Raw genomic sequence first — 25,131 nt, 5'->3', positions numbered from 1 at the left:
CACCAGAGCTGAGATTCCTCTACAGGCTGTGGTCAGGACCATGGTGAAGCAGCCGTGCCCCTGCAGCCCATGGGCATCCACGCAGGATGCAGAGATCCACCCACAGCCCGTGGGGGAGGTGCCCATGCCTGAGCAGGTGGATGCCTGGAGGAGGCTGTGATCCAGTGGGAGACCTGGTGGAGAGAGAGGGCCCCTGCTCCCAGGCTGGAGCAGCCTGTCCTTGGAGCACTGCACCCCGTGGAAGAGTGACCCACACCACAGCAGTTTTGGGAGGACTGTGTGCCCCTGGGAGGGACTCACATTGCAGCAGTTTTGGCAGGACTGCTGCTCGTGAGATTGGAGCCACACTGGAGAAGTTCACAGAGAACTGTCTCCTGTGGGAAGGGACCCCACGGTCTCACAGGGGAAGGACTTCTCTCCCTGAGCAGTGGAAGATCTCAGGTGACGAACTGACCAAAACCCCCATTCCCTGTCTCCTGCGCTGTCAGTGGGAAGGAGGGAGGGGTTTGGGGTAAAAAAAAGGCGGTTTTAAGGGCGTATTTTACTTCTCATTATCCTCATCTGATTTTGTTAGCAATAAATTCACTTTATACTTCTAAGTTGAGCCTGTTTTGCCCTTTGAGTGCTTTCTCCCATTCCTTATCTCAATTCATGAAGCCTTCATTAAATTTTTTTCTCTCCTTTGCCCAGCTGTGGCAGGGGAGGGTGAGCAAGCGACTTTCGTGGGTGCCTGTCATTTGGCCAGTGTTAAACCATGATAATTTTTTGTGAGAGGTACCAGGAGCAATGTCTGCATTCTGCATGAAAAAACTGTCGTGGTTTGACAAGGACAGGCTGCTCCAGCTTGGAAGCAGGGGCCCTCTCTCTCCACCAGGTCTCCCACTGGATCACAGCCTCCTCCAGGCATCCACCCGCTCCAGCATGGGCACCTCCCCTACGGGCTGTGGGTGGATCTCTGCATCCTGCGTGGATGCCCATGGGCTGCAGGGGCACGGCTGCTTCACCATGGTCCTGACCACAACCTGCAGAGGAATCTCAGCTCTGGTGCCTGGAGCACCTCTTCCCCCTCCTTCTCCACTGACCTTGGTGTCTCCATTGTTGTTTTCCCTCACATGTTCTCACCTCCTCCCCTTCTCTGGCTAGGAGAAAAACTGTGCCCCACTTTGTTTTGATTTCTTCTTAAATCTGTCATCACAGAGGCATTACCATCCTCTCTAATTGGGCCAGCCTTGGCCAGTGGCGTGTCCATCTTCAGAGGCAGCAGGGACTGGCTCTGCTGGACATGGTGGAAGCTTCCAGCAGCTTCTCACAGAAGCCACCTCTGTGGCCCCTCTGCTATCAAAAAACAGGCCGTGCAAAACAAGCACACTAGGATATAGAAACTGTGCGCCCTGTGCATTAAAAAAAATCCACACCACAACCCCCGAAACACAACAACAAAAAACCCAATAAAAAACTGCAAAACAAACCAAAAATATACCCACAGACAAACAAAAAAATCCCACCAAACCCCAAAAATAAGTGAATGGCAGTTTGGGCTATTATAATGATAGATTTGGGTACCTAACTTCCATCTAAGTCCCACTTTACCTTTCTAAGCCTTTTCGGTATCAGGCCTTACAGGTGCCCAAATGATTAATCTCTTTCCAAATTATATTATTACTTATATTCTAAAGAGCTAATTGACAGGGAAACAAATAAGTTAGCTCTTCAACTAGAAATCCTCAACAGCCTTTAACTGGTTGACAAAGCACACTCCTGAAAATATCAGAGGCAGCAACATTAGTTTCTGGGATGCACATGTGCTGAAATCTCACAACACAGCAAACACATCCATGGGGTTGTTCAGCTATCAGTGGAAAAAGAGCAGGCTGAGAAGGCTGGGAAGGAGACACACCACTTCCCTCTTTGCTCATGTCTCTGTTTCAAACTTATGTTTCAGTATTTCTGACTTGTATTCACAGTGTGATTTCAAAACTTACTAAATCTCTGAATATATATGTAAAACTTGTTAAAGACCTTCTGAGACTCCAACATGGATATATGACATACATAGCAGAGGGAATCCTGAAAGCATAAGTTATTTGAACAACTTACAGGTAGGTCCACAAGTGGTAAATGCAAAAGCTGTATATATCAGATTCTTTCCTAGAGGACTGATTGTGGTGATGTGATGTTTTTATTGTATTTTGTATGTTCTTTGTACCCTAATGGTTCGTCCCTACCTTCCCCACTACTACTCCCTACTACTCCCAGTTGGTCTGCCCCAGATCCAAGCTGTTCCCCCGGTGCTTCCAATATGGTTATCCCCTCCCCTTGTTCTGGCACCTTCCCTATCAATCACCCAAACCCCTCCTGGAGTTCTGGACTGTTCTGTGTCTGTCACCCAAGCCCTCCCTAATTACCCCTATATGGTCCCCGTCAGTCCCCTGAAACCCTGCCCCCTCGGGTACCTCCTCTCTTGGAAATCCCCTAAACCTGGACGCCCCATTGGGGCATGTGACCCTCTTCCCCTCCACCCCTCGAGACTATTGGTCCGTGTGAATGTCTATCCCGGTCCATATCCCTCCCCCAAAGACCCCTATTGGTCCCCTGTCAGGCCATCCCCACTGTAACACCTCCCTTTATAAGTTGTTGCACAGATCAGATCTGTGCTTGTGCTCCTTGCGGTTCGTTGAGGCAGTAAATCTGAGGCTATATCCAAAGGCAAGCCTACCCGCAACTTTTTATCCTCTTCCTCGTCGGGGCTGCTGACAGCCACAGCACCTGGGGCTTCAGCTCCCGTGGGCAGAGCTTAACTCCAGAGGAGCAGCTTTAAAGCCTCGAGCCTTCGGCTGCTTCCCACTCCTGCTGCACACCGCAGGTGCTGGCCGGGCTGAAGAGAGCGGTCACTGTGACAACTGATAATGAATTTTTTTTTTAGAGCATCTAGCTGATAGACACAAAAGCTCAATTTTCCACATGATTTAAGACTCAGCTTATATTTTCAAAGATGCTCCCATGCCAAAAGTTTTAGACAACCCTCTAAATGGAATTTTAAAAGTTGGCATCCCATGTTGTATGTTAGAATTTTTTTTTAACAGCCTTGGGGTATTTACCTGAGACAACAATAGGCACTGAGATATGTTTGAAATCTTGTTCTCCAATCCCACCAGTTTTCTGTGTTTAATATTTTTTTTTAAATATGAAGGCCTAAAAATTATGCCTTGGAAAAGGCCAATCAATGGAAAGGAAGACTTTATAAGGGCTACAAACTACCTGCTGTCCTTCAGCACAAAGGATTACTCTTGGCCGCTGAATATGCTAAGTGTATTCATTGCTAGCAATTTTGGTGATGCTTGCTACCTTTACCCAACAGCCTTCTAGATATTTTATTATTTTTTGGTTTATGTATGCACTGTGTTAGAAATAGTGTTTGAACTCCAAAAGCAAAAATATTACAGTGTACCTGGCTACTGTATTAATATTTTAGGAATTAAATGGTCCTACCATTGCGTGGTTCCCCATCTCTTCTATTTTGGTCTTACCTGTAGCTTGCAGTGATTTGTGGAACCGAAAATCCCAAAAAAACTCAAACCCACAAAATTATAATTTGGTTTAATAGGTTGACATAAGTCATGCATCACCTTATCAGCATTCCTTATTCAGAGTGAAACTGGAAGGTGGGAGGGAAAAAAGGTGTGTACCCTTGGAAAGAAGTGTGGTCCTAGATCACTTGGGCAAACTGTGAAACCACCGAGTCAGACAATGGCTGGTTTGACTCTGGATATGCAAGAAAATTCAATGCTGGTGTTGCACAGACCTCCTGTGCGCCGCCACAGATCCCTCATTGTGGAAGAGCATCCTTCTGTCCCATCCCTACCACAGGCCACTGTGTAATTTGCACAAAGCCTCGACACACTATCAGCCTGTTCAGTTACAGGGGTCAGTAAAATCTCCTTTGGCGTTCTGGCTGGGGTAGTTACACAGCTTTAGGTATGGTTGGGTTCACTGCTGGGTGGAGCTGGGAAGCACAAGCGTATAATTAGGAGGAAAACTGAGCAATGACCATGGCAGTTCTCGCTGTTTCTGGCTCTTGTTGAATAGCAACTCTAATTGCATCTTCTGTGGGCATAAAAGCATTTATCCAAGATATGTACTGCTAGGAGGAAATTAAAGGCTTAGACATACAGCTCTTAAACGGAGCCTTGTGACCTGATGCACTGTATGCAGTCACAAGCTGTTTCAGGGCACCTTTTGGTGCGCCAAACCCAACTTCTTTGTTTCCACCATCCTGCATTGGGACATTAAAACCCCAACTAAACATTTTAGGCTTTGGAAAGCAACCAGACACATTTTTAGGTCTTGCTTCTGACTAAAAATACACTTCTTGAAGCAGTTAGGCTGCACAAATAAAGGCTTAGTTCTGTGTATAGATCCGAAAACAAGCACAGCAACTCAACTGACTGACTTGATTAACTTTTTATTAAGAATTCCATGAATTTTTATTGGTCATGAAAGTGGTGTTGTGTTACAGTTGCCCAAATAACAAAACTCCCTGTCAGTTTGGTGCATAAAATGATTACTCAGGTAGCAAAAGATGAATATACAAAAAGTTAATTTGAAACTATGACTGAGTTTATATTAAGAAACAAAAAAAATATTAAATACATGCGCTGAACAAAGATTGTTGGAAACTGTCTCAGATGATTGAAGGAAGTGATGAGAAGCTACGGCTGTTAGAGGCATGGCAATGGTAGCAGCTCCAGGAGTAGGGACAGCAGCTGTGCATGGAGCCTCACGAGTTAAGAGTTAAATTTCTTCATTACAGCTTTTATGGGGCTAAGTTTTGGGTTTGTGATAAGAACAGTGTTGATAACAGAGGGCTGGTTTAGATATTGCTGAGCAAGCAATGCTTGGGCAGCGTCCAGGTCCGTTCTGCTCCTGTGGGTGCACAAGCAGCTCGGGAGGGGACACAGTCGGCACAGCTGAGCCCACATCACGCATGTCATGGACCCTGCTCTCAGGCACACTGCGTAATTTTTGGGGTCGTCCCGTATAGGACCAGCCCATCCCTCGATCTCCTGCTCTTCCCCCCGCGGGCACGGCCCCGCTTGGGCCCCGAGGACCGCGCCCGCTCGGGGGCTGCTCCCGCGGCTCCCCCGCCCCAGTGCGCGGTGCCGCTCCGCCTCCGCGGGCAGTGCGCATGCGTGAGGCGGCTGCCCAGCCCGTGAGTCACGGCTCCGCTGCACAGCCGCTCCCCAGCAGCAGCGGAAAGGCGGCCACCATGAACCGCTTGGGGAAGAAAGCAAATGAGACGCTCATCGAGATGGCTCTGTCGGCGGACGGTAGGAGAGGGCGGAAAAGGGGGATCGCGGCTCTGTTCCGCCTCTGCCCCCCGGGGTGCGGTAGCGCTTCCTGCCCAGCGGTGACTCGGGGCCCATGGAAGCGGCGCGGGTGGGAGGCAGCGGAGGCGAGCGTGGTGTGGGGCATTGGGGAGCTCTGGTTCCTCCCCAGGGTCTGAAGGCCGGCGTCTGTGAGATGGGGCTGATCGAGGATGAATCCTGACCCCTCCTGCATCGAGCTTTTAATTCTTCGGCTTCCACTTGAGAGCAAAACCACTTTTCCATGAGCATGATCAAACTATGATTAGATCTGTATAATCCCCAAATAAACCTTGAAAATGAAGCTTCTAACATCAGCACCCTGCCAAGAGCAAAAGCTAGAGAACCCGCTTGATTTTTATCTTAAAAGACACAGCAGGTACAGATGTCCCTCTGCCGGACAGCAAACTTTCAGCCTCCGCCGAAGCACCAGCTGGGGTCGGGCGCTGCCTTCCAGCAGCTGAGGCTGCCCTTACAAGAAGGCTCAGAGCAGACCGGGTCACCTCACTTCGGAAGGTGTGAGCACCCTTCTTCCCCCTCGCTCTCTACCAGATGCGCTGGTACCCTTCAGCTTTGGATAGACCCTGCGGCAGGGGATGTGTGGCCAGTGGATTCGTGTCAGGGCCTTGCTTTTTTGCTATAGCGAGGTTACTGTTTCCATTTCGTGTCAGTATGGTATGTCATTATTTATAATAAATGTGATCATATTAGGATTTTGTAAAATAACATGACACAAGTGTGTGTTTATCAGCACCTCACCTGGCAACGTGAATCAACAGTCAGATGTAAGAGAGCATGTTGATATTTTCAGAATGAAACTGTATAGATTTTTTTTTTTTTTTTAAAAAAAGGAGAATGCTGACCTAGAAAAAGATCTCTTTTTTTGGAAATAATGCTTTGCCATCAGTCCTAGACGTGAAAATCTTAAAGCAGGAAAGAAGCACAAAGTCCTTTTGTTGGCTTCTCAGGTTATATGTTCCCCCTCACAGCTTGACTACACTGTGTTTTTTAGAAAAACATATATAATGCCATTTAAAACACCATGGGCACTAGTGGCAAATCATGATTTTCAAAATATTTGGCAGTCTTGTTTCAGAGAGGTATGATGGCACTATTGACTGTGAAACTACCCAAAATAAGCTCTTTATAGTGACAGCAAGGAGGGGTGTCCGGCTGTGGGGAGGCAGGCATCCACAGCAAGTGTCAGACAAAGGTTTGCCCTCTCTGGGAAGGCCTGGTAGAGCTGGCAGGCTTCTTAGGAACTGGAGCAGATGGATATTACAGCCGCTTGGCCAGCGATCCTATTCCAAAGGGGATGTGAGAGACCTGAGTCATCGCCCATCCCAGTGCCTGGGAGCAATGAAAAGTGTTTGGACTGAGCTGCTCTCTCCATGGGTTGTTCTTCTGAAGTACCTTGACACTAAAAAATATTTACAGAACACACAAAGTATTCCCATTTAGGGAATGATTCTATGAAGTCAGATTTGTAAACTTCATTCCACAGTATTCAGTTTTCCCATGAGCCTTGTGGTTTTTTAATAGTCATAAATAGTGAATATAAGGAAATTTGAGGAGTTCCAGTGTCCAAGGATGGTTAACGAGGATTTGCTGTACAGTAGCATGTAACTCTCCATACGAAATCATGTTCTGGTTCAGTTCAATATTGTTAACTCACCACTTTTCTAAAACAGAAACAAATTGCATATGGGCTTTTTAAAGTTTCTGTTAGTTTGTTCCCCAAAAGTCTCTCAAGGTTAAAAAACCCCCAAAACCTTCCTTAAATTATTGTTAAGAAAAGTTAACAGTATGCATATATTGCCAGCAGGACTTCTTGTAGATCCAAACACATGCTTTGTGCCTTTAAGGAAAAGCCTCCTAAGGCTCTAGATGTCTGATATGCTCAAGCAGGGCCTGTGTAAGTCAGTAGGAGCAAGGCAGGAGAGAAAATATCTGCTACTTTTTTCCTTAAAGACATGTTTGTATTTGGATAGTACCTGTTTATTTAATTCTGGTTTACTACTGCTTTTTATTTAACTTGAATGCTGGGAAACAGGTTGTGGGGATGCAAGACTGTACCAGCAGCAGAAAGTTTAACTTTAAGGCCTGTTTAGAGCCTGTGTGCCAGAACTCTTACCTTGAAGGAAGCTTTCTGACTTCCTGCTGAATTGCATCTGTGTGAGGTAAAAAATTCCTTTTTTGTGTGTGTGATTTTGCTTTCTGTTGGAAGGTGTGTGTCATTTACCTCAAATGTTAAAGTTTAAGAAAACTGAACTTGCAAAAACGGAATGTCAATATGAGAGGAAGAAGACTGCAATATGTTGCTAGGAATATTTATGTCTACGTTCACTTTCAGTATCTTTTTTTTCCCCAGCACGTTAATGCTACAGTAGCTGTGTTGCAGGATATATCCCAAGCCTGCCAGTCTTCTGGAAGCTTGCTTGTTGGCTCCATGCCATGATTTGAAGTATGCTGCCTTTATATACATGGCTCCTCTTCTAAAACTTCCAGGAGCCTGGTTTGCACTCAAAACGCTCTAAGCGATCTCAATTCAAAGGCTTACTTAGGCTGGTTGTCATCTTGCTTGTGTAACCTCTGAGAAAGGTGGAAAAACATCAGGGAAAGCTGATGGCATGACTTGCAAACTGCTTGTGCCAGTATGTTGGCGTCTCGCAATACCTCAGCATTCAGGGCCAAATACTGCTGTCATTTAATAAAATGATACTTCACTTATTTGATCAGAATTCATACCAGTAACATAAAATACAGGCCTCTGTTCAAGACTACATCTGTCTCCAATTACTGTCGCAATGTATGTAGTAATTTCTGATCTATTTGTGGAAACATTGCATGGGATATCATGTTCCCACAGGGCTAAACCAAAGGGGTTGTTAAGAGGAAAGCTGTTTGGAAGTTTATTCCTAGGTAATGAAATAAAAGGTCCAAGAAATTTAGATAATAGTTCATAATATAAAAGGCAGGGGAAAAAATACTCTCTTAGACCAACCAATGTCTGTTTTCTGAGTGGAATTTCTTTAGTGGGGGCACAGTGTAAATACAGGTTGGTTATTGGAAGCTAAACCTCTTCATAACAGAAAACTCCGGTTTGTAGTAGGAAAACCTGCTTTTGGGAACTCATCCCAACAGCTTGCATCATATCAGTGTATAGCTGTGGTGATTATAATGCGAAAATTAAAACATCAAACCCAACTCCACTGCAGCTGTTAAATATGGATTTTTCTCCAAAGATTATGTCAGTTTAAAAAAAAAAATTGCTCTTGGGCAACATTTTCATTTTAGGTGAGAACCCTGCATATGAGATTAAACTCACTCTCTGCAGTTCAGTGAGTAGCAAAGGAGGCATTAAGTTCGGTGCATGCCATTTAAACCTAGTAGCAATTATGTGGGATATTCAGGCCACATTTTGGGAAGCTGGGAAATACAGCTGGATTCATAGAATCGTTAAGGTTGGAAAAGACCTCTAAGATCCCTCAGGTGCAGAATTGAGTGATGGCCCTGCCATCACAGGTGAAAGCATTTTAGTCTCTTCGCAACAAGTGACTTACAATTTCACCTTTTTGCTGAGAAGATGAATGAAAATGCTCTGCAGCTGTCTCCCCCTCACGACAAGTCCTGGAGGAATGGTTTGGCTCAGTGGGGGGGGTCAGAGGTTCTGGATTGTGAATGCCAAATAAACACCACGAAAGCCACCAGCCTCTCTTCTGGTGTAAGGCAGAGTTATATTCTTTTGGTGATTCCCTCTCCAGCAGTTTGCAACTAAGGCACTGCCTGGTGTGCTGTTCTGAGGTGTTCCCTACAGAAATAAACTGATAAATGTATTATAAAATGGAAGTACACTTAAATCTTTGTGTACAAAGGCTGAATAATTACTGTGATACAAGGAAACACTAGGATAAGATATAAGGGCACTGCTGGAAATGTGCTTTTAAAATCGTGCTTGAGAACTGTTGGCATATAATTTGTGAAAAAAAAACCCCAAACAACAAACAAACAAAAACACCAAGAAAGCAAATACCACTGTCTTCATATTTAGTATCTTTAAACCAATGAGTTGCATATGCATGTGGCGGAGACAAATAGTCATCTAACCTAAATATGTCATCAAGAAGGTACAGGTAACGTAAAAATGGGATCAGATGTTAAGAGGCAAGGTAATAATGCAGTGAACTTTTGCACTAGTTTTTTATTGTGATCTGGGGGTTGAACCAAAGAGCAGTGTAATTACCAGGTTATATTTTCTTATCTTGCAGTAATTTTATTGTATTTGGTGATAGCTTTCCATGTGCATGTGTGTATAAATGCAGATAGAGGAAGGAAGGTCCTTGAGCTGTATTGCTAGGGATAGTTCTTGCAATTATAACATAGTTATGGAAGGATTTGCAGTTATTTTTCAGGAATTATTAATTGATTAAACCTTGTGTGTGTGGTTACATATTGTGTAACACTGTGTATTTTGTTGTAACAATTATAACATTTTGTGTTAGATTAAACACTGTGGGAGGAGCTGAGTCTATTGGGATTTGTTTACTTGGATTATACTATATAGATGTGTGGTTTTCATCGAAACCTGAAGCTGTCAAAGCTGTGGTGTTCATGCCTTTGTTCCCCAGCGGCTCTCAGTGAGGACCAGTAGATGTGGTGAAGTTCCAAATGCTTTTTTTTAGGAAGTGAGTATATCTTTGCATGAAGTGCAGTCTTCTAACTGGAAATCCCAAGGGGATTCTCATCTTCTTTACTTGGCTTACAAGGGTAAATATGAAATTTGAGGCCTTTGGCAAGACAGCAGAACCCTAGCAAACCATATGGGCAGGACTCATGATGCAGATGGTTGTCCTTTCATTTTCTGCACTAGCCCTAAATTAGAAAGGCCCCTGTAGTTTGTTATTCAAAGGAATTGTCTTAACTGTTGTGTAGGAAATCAGAAAGTCTATGTTTGCACCATTTATAGTGTGCTAGAAATATACCATGCCAACAAGTAATGGCTAGCAGATGTGGTTTTCATGCCACTTGGTTCTTCAAACCACTTTGCCTACTTCAATTCTGTTAATTGACTGGTGCTTAAGTAAAAACTTTAAGCGATGGAAACCATGGTCCATTGCCCTGATCATTTTCTGGATTGATAGGAACAGTTTCTCTTTGGGACCAGTATAGGAATTCCAAAGTTATTCCATCATTTTTTAAGTAATTTGGACAAAAATGCCAATTCTTGCAATTCTTGTAAATCTTACATTTGGTTATAAAACATCTTCCTATACTGGTATATTTTTATGTTGTTTAATGTGAGAAAATTAAATACCTGGTGAATACACTGGCAAAACTTCCAGTGATGCATTTCATTGGAAGCATAACCAGAAGAGTATTGAGTGAGGTAGAGCATAAAGGACCAGAAACTTTAAATTGGCCATCTGAAATTAAATGTCTGGATAACATGAAACTGTGGAATATCACCAGAGGATAGTAAATTCGAGGTGATCTTAAAAAAATTTATTGCTATATTTGCATCATTAGTTTCCTAGTTTGTGTATTCCTTTTCAGTTACAACATCTATAAGAAGATCTCTCATCCAAGGGTAGGAATGTAATGTGTATGCACAGAATGACCAGTGCACTGGGCCCTCCACTATTTTTGGACACTTGTGTATTGCAAATGTGGAAAGAAATTGGAGACTCTGTTGCCTAAGGGTTTACATCAGTGATTTTAGTGGAAGTTGGAGAAATGCATTAATGAATGGTGCTGTGAGATGGTCAGTGTATCTCTGGGCACACTAGGAAAGCAAGTCTGTGCCTAACACTTCTTGAAGTGCTCGTGGTTCCATTGGGCTGTGATGAAAAACAATCCCGCAGTTCCTCTTTCTTCATTTTATCTTGAAGGAGAGGTGAGAGCACCTCGCACTTTCATGGATGTGCAAGGCCGTTGCTGGAGCTGTGTGCCTGCCTCTGCAGTCAGTGCCGATAAAATCTGGCCCTGAATGTATAAATACTCTTAAAGGCAAACAAGCACTGCCTATTGCTTCATGAGCTGTCAGAACTCCTGCAGTCTGGTGTTCTACCACCCTGTTCTGCTGAGGTTTATTTGTCATTCTAGTCCCCCTTACTCACATGCATGTAAATGCTGTGCAGTTTAAAAATACCTGACTTAATCCAATTATTCCTAGTCTGAGCTTTCTTTAAAAAAAAAAAAAAAGCTTTTTAAAATGCATTTGAACCTATTAATCAGTTTATGTGTGTCATTCTGCAGAACGATGATGCCTGGAAGGTCTGAGTGCTCACAGCATGCTTTAAGTCTTGTCTGTGCTGGTACGTAAGATAGAGTGTTGGTTGTCGCCTGAATTGCATTAAAATGCCATTCAAGTTCTGTGTTACAACACTATGCTTGTGGGTTTTTTTGCTAAAAACAGATTTGCACAACTTCTCTTTTTATTTAATATATTCTCTTTTTTGCTATCCTGGTGGCTTTTAATCAAAAGAGAAGGTGGTTTTGTGGCTCTTTAAAACGGAGGCAGTGGAGGGTAAACATCCTATTCTGATTTAAAGTACCCAGTTACTATACTAGAGATTAGGACTTAGGACTTCATGTCTTTTCCAAATGCTAAATGAGATTTTCTTACTGTTAGGAACAGGTTTCCAAATTTATGCCTATATTAAGGAGTTATTTTTCTTCTGCTTCCGATATGTTGATAAATACTTGTTTTCTGGAAGTGCTTGTTTAATAATAAAACACATGAAAAAAATTAATATGTCAGTGAAGCAGCCTATGCTTGAATGCAATCTTCTTTCTTTTAAGGGACTAATAAAATTCTTTTAAAATATTTCCAATAGACTTTCTTGGATTCACTGAGAATATTTTCACTGTTAAATAGTTTTAAATTTTTAGGGGCATCTCTGTGTATGCATGAATCACCACTTCACGCATTATTTAAGATTGAACCTTTGGCTCAGCAGCACAGTTATTACTCTTCAGACAATGCCAGCTGGAGTAATAACCTTATTTTGGTTTCTCGGAAGTCAGCTAGGTGGGTCTCCAGTTCCCTGTGGCAACTCTGTCATCCAGCTCAGGAGGCTATGATCAGTATGTGCATAAGTTTAGTTGATAAGTGAAGCTGCTTTCCTTAGATATGGAAGCACTTGCAATAGTCATTATGATGCTTACTTGGAAGGAGTAACTGATTTCTCTTTTCTGTCAGCCAGGCCAGGTGATCCATAATGGCAGGGGGTTTATTAAGATGGTAACTTCAAGACATCTAGGAGTAACATTTTCTTTTGTAGCATGTTAAAAATGAATATTGGGAATTTTCTTCATAGTGCAAAGTAGCTACTTCATAACAACTGCAGTATTAGTTTCAGGATTTGTTACGGTTTTGGGTGGTTTATTTGTTTTCATTTTACCTGGACCATCAAAATTTTGCTCTAGGGATAGGCATGTGTATAAACTAATATGCCAATACGTCAGATATATGCAGAACAGTGTCTATGGTCTGAAAGCTCTTTGCTTGGTTTTGTTGGCTGAAAAGGATGCTGTTATTGTGTCTAAGAAAATTGCAGAAATAATTGAAAGCAGTATTTTGGAAACAATACTGAAATAGCAGAATCAGTATTAATACTGTCTTACTGCTGCTAAGTAAGTAGCATTACTTACTTTGGAATAACTCTATCAGAGGTCTTAGGTGCAAATGCAGATGATTTTCTAGTTTTAGTAGCAAAACAAAAATTTTGATCCCTAGAAATGTCTCTTTATCTGCCACCTGATTTTAGAAGTACCTAATACGTAAACATTTTTACTGGTGTAAACAATCTGTCAAGAACTGTACTTGGTGCAGATGAATCAGGGTTATAGAAGTTGGAAGAAAGGAAAACTTAAAAGCCTTCTCTTACTCTGTTTTCTGAGGCGGAGTTGCTCTGACTTGTGCCAGGCTGCAGCATCTGCACACCAGATGCAGTGTGTTCAGCTGTACTTTTAAGTGCAGCGTTATCAGACAAGCTTTTTTCTTTGCCATCTTCCAGCAGACTTGGACTTACTGAGGATGCTGAAGTAAAAGGATTGTCATCTTCCAGGGAAAGTGGGGATTAGGTGCAGTTAAAGGGGCTAGAGCATCCATGGCTGTGACTATGCTAGTAATCAAAAAAGCCAAGGATTTTTTCCTTGGCTTCCAAATATGAGTAGCACAGTCCAGCCACACCTGTATGGCGAAAAAACCTTCTCTCCCTAGCAAGGCAGACTTCTTCGTATGGCTTTGAAGGCCAGATGCCAGTGTCCTCTGGAGTGTGCTTCTTCTGCATCTAGTAGAGTGCTGGAAGTTGAAATCATTCTTCAAAGTGCACCAGTCGTTGAGTGAGAAGTCCTGTCATTAGGTCTGTGTCCTGGGCTTTTACTTGCCTAGTTGAGGCACCACTGTTGTGACCAGGACATGACCTGTGACAGGTTGCATTTCTCCTGGAGAACGTGCAGCTTGTTTTTTGGTGCTGTTTACCTTGCTGCAGCTTTTATCAGAAAATAGGGTCTATGGGAGGCCTTGATTCCCAATGCCATCATTACTTATTTGCAACAGCACATGTACTTTTACCTTTTCCTAACTCATCACTTTTGCCATGTAGAAAAACAAAGTGATTCCGGCACTGTGAACAAATTTAAACTGTTATAGAATTTCTAATTGTTTAATTACACAAGAAGCCGTTTTTACTCTTGTTACAGAAATCATAAGATTACAATAACGAAGGTACCTTTTTTGTGAGTAAACTACTTATATTTTAAGAGATGAAATCAGTCTTGATTATATTCTCCAGTCTTCAGTACTGAATGTTGATTTCTGTTGTGGGTTACTGTTGTTCTGATCATTTGGGTCTGTAATTGAAGTAGAAATGGTCTGTAATTCTTAGGGGTGGCATACCACAAGTTTCTAAGTAGGTTGCCCTGCGGTTGGGTGTAATTTGGGACAGCATATGTTGTCTTACACTGCAGAATTATAGGCCATATGAAGCTTGCTTATTTACAGTAACGTGCACACTGCCAAGGCATATGTGTTTAAGGAGTTACAAATAGCTGTGTGAAGAATTGTAAGGCTGCTGAAGACTTCAGTTACATTGGGAAAGAGGCATTTCTTTCAGCTAGGATATGTGCACTCCCATAAAGGCCAGTGATTTGAACAAATGCAAAAATTATACATTTCTGAAAAAATAGTGAGTTTTAATAGTCATGGAGTTGTACTGGAGTTAATTTTGAACAAAAAACATTTCAAAAAGTTTCTGCAATTTATACAAACAAATTTTATAATAAAGGGCCACTTAGTTTTTTAAGTGTCCTTGTTTGTTGTTCTTGGCGTGCAGCTATTTCTAGATCTGTTTGTATACATAAAAGCATGTAGTGTTGAAGAACAAGGACATACCCTAAATATGGAATTTTATCAGAATATTATTGTTTTACTCCCATCTTTAGAAATGAAGCAGTAATTTAATGAAGAATTAAAAAATTTTTTAGAATTTTAGAGTTTTCTTGGCTAGTAGAAACTACGGTGGTCCTCCCTGCTGCTGATAAGGAAAAGTGGAATCCTTGTTTGTGTTGCTGAATAAGGTGCCTGGACAAAAAGGTGAATGTTGGTGTTCCAAGAGGAGCCTGCACCATGCTTTCTGTCTAGGTCACAGTGTCTGGTGTCCAGGGCTTATTCTTCTGTTTTATATGGTGGCTGTATTGTAAAGGATAGAGGAGAATTATGAAATGGGTTCATGTTAAAGTGAATTTTACTTCTGGTTCTTACTGAAGTGTTTTTTCCTTTTAAAGATGACATTGCGATTCTCACCAAGTTCAAGCCATCACAGTCAGAAGGTATCGTACTAACCAGCGTTTTACCTCCTCCCTTTTGTCTGTGTCCTCTATCCCTTGTTTTTTTTCTGCTGGGAGCCTTTTGGAAATCAGACTTCAGTTAATGTGAGTCTTTGGTACCACATATGAACCTTTTGCAATGTGATTTGCAAGTCAGTTGCTGGCTATCTGTTGGCAGCTCTCCTGGTTAAGATTTAACTGGGCATTTCCATTGCTGGTGCTTGGTGCAGTTCTGGGATGGGGGCCTCTTTGCACCTTCCTACATGATTTGGGTGTGTGTTGCTTGTGCTGCTCATGTTCAGGAATCTGATTACATGTTTTACAAGGAGTGAATGTACTAAGTATGTTGTACTTCTCAGTTAATGTATGTTTTGCGTTCTCTTTTTACCTTCTTGTGTGCTGCTCTAGGGTTATTCAGGTTTATTTAAGTGGAACAGAGATACCAGGAGGATTTCCTTCCACAAGTTGCATATGTAATCAGCTATGGTACTGGGAAAGCATTTAAAATGTGGAACTCTGAATTATATTTGTTCTGAGGTTAGACTTTCACAACTACGGAGAGGATAAAATCCAGAAAAAACCCCACACAGAGGCTGTTACAGGCGACTGAATCAGTTCAAGTTCCCTCAGCAGCATAGAAAATTGAATGTTCCTGCTGCAGGGGCAAGGTGTCAGACTGTTCCTGGCCTGGAACTGGAGAGTTGTGTGACAAAATGTTTGGGCTTTCTGCTCCTGGGCCCTGGGCTCGTACCGTTGGCTAAGTCTGCAGTAGCCACCTGCCTCCCAGGGCTTTAGGCAGCACAGGTAGCAGAGCATGGTGGGGATGCTCCCATTCTTTATCCTGATGTTCAGATTGTATCTACTAATACAGATTTTCCAAGTGTAGTTTGCTTTAGCAGGATAGCATGCAACAATGTTAAGTGTCTTGGCATTCTGAAACTTATTTGTTATATTTTACATACCATTGCCTGGTTTCTCATCACATGTATGGTTATAAATTACAGACCATTTTCTGTAAGTGAACTTAGAAAGAAAAAAAAATTGTAGGAAACAAAATGCTCTCAAGCTGTGCTTAAGTAGCTTATTATATATTTTTGAAGAACCAGTTTATATCCTGCCTGGATGCAATTTTGATGTCAAATATTTGCAGATTACAAAAAGAAAGTAGGCATGTTTTATTGGCAGAAATAGTCTAACTGTAGCTGTCTTGACAGTGGTCCAGTGTAAGTCTGTCCAGTCTAGGCTATACTCAATGCTTCCTTAATGGAGAAAGAAGTAAGATGAATCCTCTTTTCTGAAAGCAAGAGACACTATTTTTAGGTGCATGGTCTAGATTTTGATCAGCTGTTTTCGAAACTGCTTATCCTTTTCCATTGGTGGTGGAGTGATTTAGATGCCTGATTTAAGAGTCTGATCTGCCTAATCAGCAGAGAGATGGTTGTTTACAAAAACTTATTGGAGCAGGAGCCTAGCTTATGGGCTCAGAGTTGTTCTCCAAAGGAAACTGGTGACAATGTAAGTTCAGAGGCACAAACCCAGGCAGTGTCTCGATCCAGTTTAAGATTATGAAGGTGCTAAATAGGTTTTTCCTTCTAGCATTAACAGTTCAGTAACAGTGTCTTTGGTGGAATGACTTTATTTGTGGGTAAGTCATGTTGGAGTTCACTACTATTGTTAAAATGAAGGCAGGGCTTTTTGTTTAGTTTATTGTTGTTGTTGTTTTGGAGCTAGGTTTTTTTAGGGTTTGTTTGTTCGTTTTTTAAAGAAGAAGCTTACTAATTAAGTTCATATTACTATTCTTGATCCTGTTGTCGTATCTCCATTATGTGGGCATTTGTAATCTTGAGGTTTTGCATCATTGACCCCTTAGCAAGAAACCACACCCTAATTTGATTTCTAGCAAACACTTCCATAGGTAATTGAACTTCCATAACCGAGGCAGCAAAGCTCTGGGTGTGAGACCCTCTTAGACCTAGCAGATATTTGAGACAACAAAGATACGTGATGACAACAGATTTTTTTTCTGTCACAGTTGAAAATACATTTCTGTGAATGCAAGGTTACACCAAGGTAGTACGGACTCAGTATATTGTGTCTTGCAGCAATTTTTCCCCTCCAAAGAAAAATTCTTGAAGATTTTATGTATTATGAATGTTATTTTCCATCTTTTGTTTGTTCATAGTTCCATGCTCAAGATCCACATCATTTTCAGATACAACAATATTTTTAAAAAAGGAATGTATTTATGTTAATCTCCTTTTCAATGTTCCTTAGGGGAAGAGTGCAACGGACCTTTAAGTGAAACTATTTCAACTGCAGGATCAGAAATCCCAAGCAGCTCTGAGGTAAGGTACAGTACAAATTGTGTTAGTTAATGTACTACTTGGTAGGAAGGAAGAAGAATGGTTGCTGTGAAAAAGACAATTCGTTTTCAAAACTAGTATTTCTTTTTAGATTATCTTATACCTCATTTTTATCCATGTAAAAGTTTTCTTCCTCTATTGTTTTGAAAGAGAAAAACCATGAATATGACATGACACTCATTGAGTGACTAACCAGTGCTAGTGGTACAACACAGTAGTTGTAGAAAACACTATGAACTTAATGGTGTTTCCTATATCAGTCTTGAAATGAGAATCACATGATCTTTAAGTGTTTTGACAATTGGAAAAACATACTGTTTCAGCACCAACCAAACACTTTGTTTTGTGCTGCATATCATACTGCTGGCTTGCTGGGGAAATCAAAGCACACTGGAGTTCCACTGCTCTGGGAACATTGTGAGAGTGCAGCAAGATTCGTGAGAAAGCAAATGAAGATTTGAGTTACTAGAGTACCTCACCATGTGCAATATGAAAAGCATCATCAGCTGTAAATTTTTTCACAGTACCTCATTGCTTAATATGTACAGTACACAATGTCTTGAAGAGGTAGCAGGGTGTGGCCAGTATTCAGTTGAGAAACTGGTTCAAAATGAATATTGAAAATACGTGATCTTTACATTGGTATTTTATTTTCATTCCTATTGTCTGATTTCTTTACTGTTGTTACAAGCTTAAAGGAAGATAGGAAGTTTAAGATAGGAAAAGAAACAGCTCTTCTGTCGAAATAGTCTTATACTGGCCTTGGGCACTGATCAGAAATGATGTCTGTTGAATAGAGTGTTGAAAAACTGCAGCTGTTCTGCTGAGCTTCTTAAAACATGTTCTCAGTGTCCTGTAAGGGCCAAAGCTGGAGATGATCACATGAAGACAGAACTCAGAAGGGCTTCCTAGATTACGCAGATCTTTGTCTTCTTAGAGCATGCAGCCATATCATCCCAATGTTTTCATAAATTTACCTGTTCCATTTTAAAACTTATTCATATGTTCACCCTGTTCCCTTCTGAATCTGTTGTAGGAGTTGTAATCATCTTTTTTTCCAGGAAAATTTTCAGTGAACAGCCATATCAAATGCTTCACTGAACAAAGGGTATCATACCATAATAAGCTGATTCTGAGCTACTTTACTAGCGTCTCTGAGTGGATGGAGATTACCTATTTCACCAAAGCTTGGAAGAAGTCACTTCATGACTTAAGATGTATGAAAAGGCAGGAAACATGGGAGAAAGAGTGCAACATGTGTCATATATGTAGAGACATGGGATTTGAACCTTGCTTGAAGGATGAAAGATTCATGATGGGGTGGGAAAGTAGGAGGCTTTGATCTTCAGCACATTCATGTCTGGGAAAAATATGTCTGGTTATCCTCTCAAAAATTTCTCCTTGGTAACTTCATGCAGCGTTTTCTCTTGTTTTCTACTTACATGTTTCCTTACATAATTATTTTTCTTCATACTTCATTATTAAATATCACAAAGTATTGTCGTATTAGCAGTATCAGTAAGTAGTTGATAACTGGGGGGTTTTGTTTTGTTGTTTTCATTGCTCCCTCTGAGACAGCTTGTTTGGCCTTAGTTTGTTTCTGCAGATCAGCTGGTTATCTGATGTTTGCTTACATTTCAGTTAGTACTTTTCTGTGCTTTGCCCTATCCTACCCAATGAACCCTAACACATTGTCATTTACCTGATTTGTGCTTTCTGTGCATTAGCCAGACAGAAAGTTACAGAGTTACTCATCATCTTCTTGCCCAGTTTCACACTCTTAACAGCCATGACAGGCTTAGTTCTTGATTATTAATGTCCTAGAATTCAGGTTAAGTCTATATTTTAAAGTTTTTCTATTAATTAATTGCAATAGTAAGATAGCCCCTAATATTTATGGGATTTTTTTTCATATAATGCTAATCTTTTGTCTTCATGTGTTGTCACAGCTTCAGTTGTCTTCCATATAAACTGGAAGAATTTAATTTTCCTTCAGTTCTTTCCTAGGTTGCCTTTAACATCTTTGATGCATTCCTGTAGGAATTCAGCAGGGTCTTCTATCCCAGCATGGTTTCTCCTCCTTTCACCAAGGCCCTTCTGAGCTCAGGTCAATGTGCTTTTTTGTTGTTTTGACAGGTAGCACATTTCTCTATTTAATGATTTTACCTCTGTGATAGGTTGGTAATTTTCTTGTCACTTAACAATGTTTTTGCAGTTAAAAAATATGAACATTTGGAATTCCTAAACCAATTTAAATTAAGTAATTTTAAAGCAGAAATGGAATTAATGAAAAAAACATTGGGAAAGAGTTAAATGAACTTACATTCAAGCCACTACTTAATTATGCTCAGCCTGTTTTTTTTTTTGGAAGAGGAAAAACTTAACATCCAGCAACAGTATGCTCTGTTCAGCAGCACAGAAAAAAAGCTAAGGCCTTACTGTTGATTTAGCAACAGAGGAGGGAAAAAATAAATCTAGATTTAATATGGAGAGAAGAAACATTCCCCATCCATAATTCAGTGGTTGGGTTTGGTTTTTTTTTTTGGCTTTTTCCTTTCTTTTGTAATCTGCAAAGGAGTATGTGATTTGGATGAAAGGAATGATGCATGTAAAACAAAAGTGAAGAACGATCTGTAGTGAAGCCTGCCAGCTTATATACAAAAGTTGGATGAAGTCCAGGGCTCAAAAAGCATTGGAGCACCAATCAGTGGGGCATTTGGTCCTTCTCAATTTTGCATTCTTGCCTATTTCACTCTGGATGTTTTTCTGGTTATTTTAAACTGCTTCTTTTTGAGTCTCCTTATTTTTCTTGTTCTTTAATCTCCCACAGGGACAAAAGAAATAAGATCAGTTGGACTGCATCAGCTTTTCATATTCCAAGACTTACAACATAAATCATTTCTAGATGCTTTGTCATGCAGGGAGGCAAGGAGATATTTTCCCAAAACAGCAGACTGGAGAAGGGGGAGAAAAAAGGATATAATAGGGATATTTTCAGATAAGTGTTGCAATGGGGACTACTTCAGATTATGTCCTTGTTAAACCAGTAATACACAGGCAGCCACTTCTGTGAGGGATGGGCGACTGTCTTAAGTGAATCCCTGCATAGAATCTACCTGAATCAGTCTTCATGGAGTTCTTGTTCCAAGAAATACATAAATGCCTCTGAAAGACCTTTCAAGCAAATTGGAAAAATGAATGAAATAAAACCTGAGAATTTGTTTTCCTCTATGCTTTCTATTTGTGCAGAGAGAGCATGAGGAGAATATACAATGCTGTGTCTGCTCAGGGATTGTAACTGGTTGTTCAGGTTACTGAGTAAATGAAGATGAAACACATTGACAAAATAGATAGAGTTCCTGTGCCTAAGTGGAAAGAAGATTACTCCGTTAATTCAAGATTGGAAGAAAGGTTAAAAAATTGAATTTGTATTACATTTTCTACTAGTAAAAGTTCAGGCCATTCAAATGGGATAAATGTAAAATTAGTACAGCTTTTGTGCAAAATCGAATCATCGATTTGTAGTTTATCGACATCTGTAGAGGTCCATCTGCACAGAGGACTATTTGTTATCCCAGTTAAGAAGTACAAAGTAATTTAAAATGTTTTCTTGGTGTGCATGTGGACTCCGCCTCATAAAAGGCAGGTGACTGCACTACTCTCTGAGTAAGACTGCAGGAACTGTGCCCTATTCTACCTGTAAGAAGATAGGAATTGATTTTGCACAGTTATATGTTAAATTTTTACCTTTCTGTTAATTTCACACCAGTGAAATGCTTACTAAAAATTCCTGTTAATCCAGATTTTCCATAATGTAGCTTGATCATAAGAGAATCTGAGAACAAGCTGTCTTTATTTAAGCCAGATTAGCAGAAGTAAATTGGCAGAGCTCCAGCAAATTTATTACAGCAGTGCATTTTACCACTATTAGGGCTTGACTGATAGATTATTGTCTTTTTTCAGAGCAGCAGGTGCTGCAGGTGTTCTAAATTAATAGGTAGGATTTTTTTCTGAAGAAACACCATCATAATGTGCATTACTTTTCATTCTTGTTAGTTTTTCAATTCAGACTGGTGGATCTTCAAACAGAGAAACATAAAATACCATTATTAGTATTGCAAAGATGGACCAAATTGGTTTCAAAATCTAGAAAGAAGTTCAGAAAGACTTCTTCCAAGCCTAACAAAAACACATGAGGGCTATTTTGGGGAGAGCCAGAGTGCATTAAAGACTTAAGAGAGTGGATTCCAGAGTAAGAGGGACCAGTCCAACACTGCTGCCACAACTGCCAGCCTTCTCGGTTTTCATCTCAACAAAGTTGGATTATTTCAGTTGATTCTTGTTTTGCATGTCACATGTTACCAACACTGGAACCCCTTTGTGCTGTACACAGACTCTGGCATATCATGAAAAAGCGGTGTGTTTCTATTAGAGTACTTGAAATGTGCAGTGGTGCGAGCACCAGTTTAAAAATAGTTAATCCTAATGACTTGAGCTAATTCATTTCTGACAGTTATACTGAGCAGGGTAAGATCCTATGGCTAACAGGAAAGCATTTCACAGAATGCATAGGAACATACGAAGGCCTCTGCCAGCTGTGTGTCTTCACCTCACAGCTTAGTGTTTCACTAAATGTATTAAAATTTTGTCTCTGAGTGAAGCAGTGTGAGCAGTGAGGAGCAGTGGGTGACTAAAGCCTGTATTTGCATCTAACCATGGAGGAGGTGGTGAGCAGTGAATGGGAGGAGTACGGGATGGAGAGGCTGGATAAAAGCAGAGGGAAGGGTACCAGCGTGGATGGGGGGAATGTGTGCCACGGACAGGTCAGGAGCCATAGGGTAGCATTGAAAAGCAAGGCTGTGCTTTCATCGATGTTCAGTTTGTACAGTAGTTTACATGGCAAATATTTACAGTGTATAATTGGAGAAGAACTTTCCACTCAAGCATCTCAGCCCTTAGTACTCTACTAATAAAGTGCAAGTTTTTCCAGTAGCGTCAGTGACACGAGGATTAGATTTCTAGACCCAGTCCAGACTATCTTACGGCAAGAGCACAGTGCAGCTATTTATATTTGCAGTGTTTCTCAGGGGGATTCCTTGCCAAAAGCCAGATTGATCTTTCTGTTTATTTTACTGCATTCTGAAAAGGGCATTTTTGGCTTACTTAGATAAGCAAATACCCAGAGATGGCATCATTAAGAAAGAATGTAAAGATGTGTGTATGTATTACTTGATGTGTAACCAGGACAGGAATGGACCTCAGTGGTTTCTCTCAAGAAAAGTTGTATTAAAAGTGAAAAATATTATTTAAAAAATAATAAACAGTACTTTATGAAAATTGGATTTAGGGTAATAAACTTTCTGAAACTTTACAACTCTAAACCAGTAAATGGTACTACAATAATAAAATGTGTTAGTATTCTACTTCTATTGAAAGTTAATTTAATTCCACAGAGAACTATTGCGTTTTCATAATGGACTTGCGCTGTTTGGTTCCACTGTTTAATTCTGTCTGTGGTTTGTGGTCAAAGCACACAAAAGCAAAACAAAACAAAAGTGTGATAAGTTATCAACTAACGGAATTAGATATTGAGAAACTGCTGAGGTGTTGTAAACCATTGTTCGTTCCAATAGCAGCACCTGATCTCAAAACCCATCGCTGCTGCAAGGCCGCGGTGGTGGGCCAGGACCCCAGAGAGGTGATGGCTATGTGTGTAGGATGGCTGTGCTCTGCCATCCTGTGTGGAGTGTGGCCTGAGGATGTTGCAGCAGCCTCCACACCAACACAGGAAAACAGTGAGCACCCAGATCTTGTACAGTTAAAATCAGGGTAGGGCCCCACTGGGTGTGGGTCAGAAGCTGGGAAACCCTCACTAGTCTCATTAGGCGTAACTGCAATTACTGGTACCAATTTACCTTGTCTACACTCTGAGATTAAGGATTTGTCTGCTTGCATTTGTTTTTGTTCAGTGCCCACTGTATAATTTGAGTTTGTATTTAAAAAATAGCCAAGTAAGGGGCAGGACATTTGTTCCAAATGCAAGCACAGCCATCTATGCTGTGTACATTTTCTCTCTTTGCTATCAAAATAAATGAGAATACTATTAACAGTTGTTCTTCGTCAGTTTATAAACAGTAATCTGTACCAACTTGTTTAGACTGTATTTTTTCTAATGGAAATGATGAGGAATACTGTTTAACTCTTACCAAAAATTGTAATTATTAATGCTTAAAAATCAGTATGGACCATGTAAAAGTTGGTGCTGTAGGCTAGAGACCAAGCTTGTCTGAGGAAGTAGAGGTTGGTTTAAACTCTTGACTATCTTGATTGAAAATCCATCTATCACTCAGAAGAGCTTTTCAGCAACTTAAACCAGGAGCTACACTCTTTTTTCTGAATTAGCCTTTAATTTTAAAGCATCCTTTGCATCATCGCTAACAACATTATGTTTTTCCCGTGATGCCACTGGCAGGGCCTAAACAGCACTGAGACTACTTTACTCATCCCTGAACATCAAGTGGTAAGCAGTAAGAAGTATTCATGCTTCCTTGCATGAATTTGTGTGGCGTCTTCTATTACAGTATGCCAAAATGTCCCTCACCAGAAAATTTTCCAGTTTCAAGGATGCCATCCTTCTAAAAACAATTTTTACTAGCTTATAAAAATGAATGCGGTTTTGCATATATTCCTGGTGATGACTTAAAAGATAAATTGAAGCAAATCAAAAGAATAATAGACAAAATTGAAAAGTTAAGATTGGTGGAGAAAACTGGAAAGTTTGCTTTTTTATCATTGTTTTGGTTTGATGGGATATAGGGTGTATTCTGACTCTGGTGTTATTAACAAATGTGGGATTCCTTTTTATCATGATAGCCTGAGGGCTCTGTGAGTCAGCATGGTACTCCAAAACGTTTTAAAGAGCAAGAAACAAACACTGACATAATTTGAAATATGTTGCCTCTTTTTTTTTATTGTAGTAAATAATAAGGAAAGGCTCAGAATAGCCACTTACTGAAATTCACAGGCAAGATAACTGTATAAATTCTCAAATGTATCAGAAAACTTTAAATAATCATTATTGGTTTATGGAGAAAAAGTATAAAAAGTCATTTAAAATAGCTGAAAAAGTACATGCTGAGGTGTATTAAAACTTGTCTGCTTGCTTACTTTGGCCTCTGGTGTCTTCCATTAACATGTACGCTCTCCTAGCTTACTTTTTATTTTTCTTTGTTATGTTCTTGTCTAATATATTCTTTTATCCAGAGAGGCTTTTTATGTGCATTTATATTTCAGTGCAAGTATCTTGGTGTCTTAAACTGCTTTGAAATGCATGTTTTCAAGCTTTCAGATTTTAATGTGGTTCAAAATTGAAACATCAGTGAAGGTGAAAAAAGGAGCTTGCAAGTTTTAGCTATAAGAAATACATGGGATTTTGTGTTTCTTTGAATGGGAAAGGTTATGGTTCTGTATGCAACCTTACAGCCTGCATGAAGTATAACTGACAACTGGAATGGGTGGTGTTAAGAGTGTTGTTAATACATGTCTTTAAATTGAGTAAGCTCTTCAGTTGCATG

The 25,131-nt window shown here is 40.6% G+C and overlaps 1 protein-coding gene across 10 annotated transcripts in view; it reads left to right on the top strand.

The window, feature by feature from the left end:
- The first annotated feature begins 5,170 nt into the window (after positions 1–5,170).
- ANO5 (anoctamin 5) overlaps positions 5,171–25,131 on the top strand; it is a 55,668-nt gene continuing 35,707 nt past the window's right edge. For 3 of the 10 annotated variants that reach the window (XM_042021258.1, XM_042021241.1, XM_042021233.1), the window contains exons 1-3: positions 5,171–5,327; positions 15,153–15,197; positions 17,469–17,539. In XM_042021258.1, the coding sequence (XP_041877192.1) occupies positions 5,186–5,327; positions 15,153–15,197; positions 17,469–17,539 (258 nt within the window). In that variant the 5' untranslated portion in view covers positions 5,171–5,185. Of the gene's footprint in view, positions 5,328–11,618; positions 11,678–15,152; positions 15,198–17,468; positions 17,540–24,029; positions 24,078–25,131 lie in introns of all 10 variants that reach the window. The other 7 variants (XM_042021285.1, XM_042021276.1, XM_042021267.1 and 4 more) reach the window with 4 other exon arrangements.

Source organism: Corvus kubaryi, unplaced genomic scaffold (assembly GCF_017639235.1).
Source record: "Corvus kubaryi isolate FWS band 111438036 unplaced genomic scaffold, C.kubaryi_AGA036_p1.0 125, whole genome shotgun sequence".
In the NCBI taxonomy this organism is placed as follows: domain Eukaryota; kingdom Metazoa; phylum Chordata; class Aves; order Passeriformes; family Corvidae; genus Corvus; species Corvus kubaryi.
This window is presented reverse-complemented; position numbering and strand designations above follow the sequence as displayed.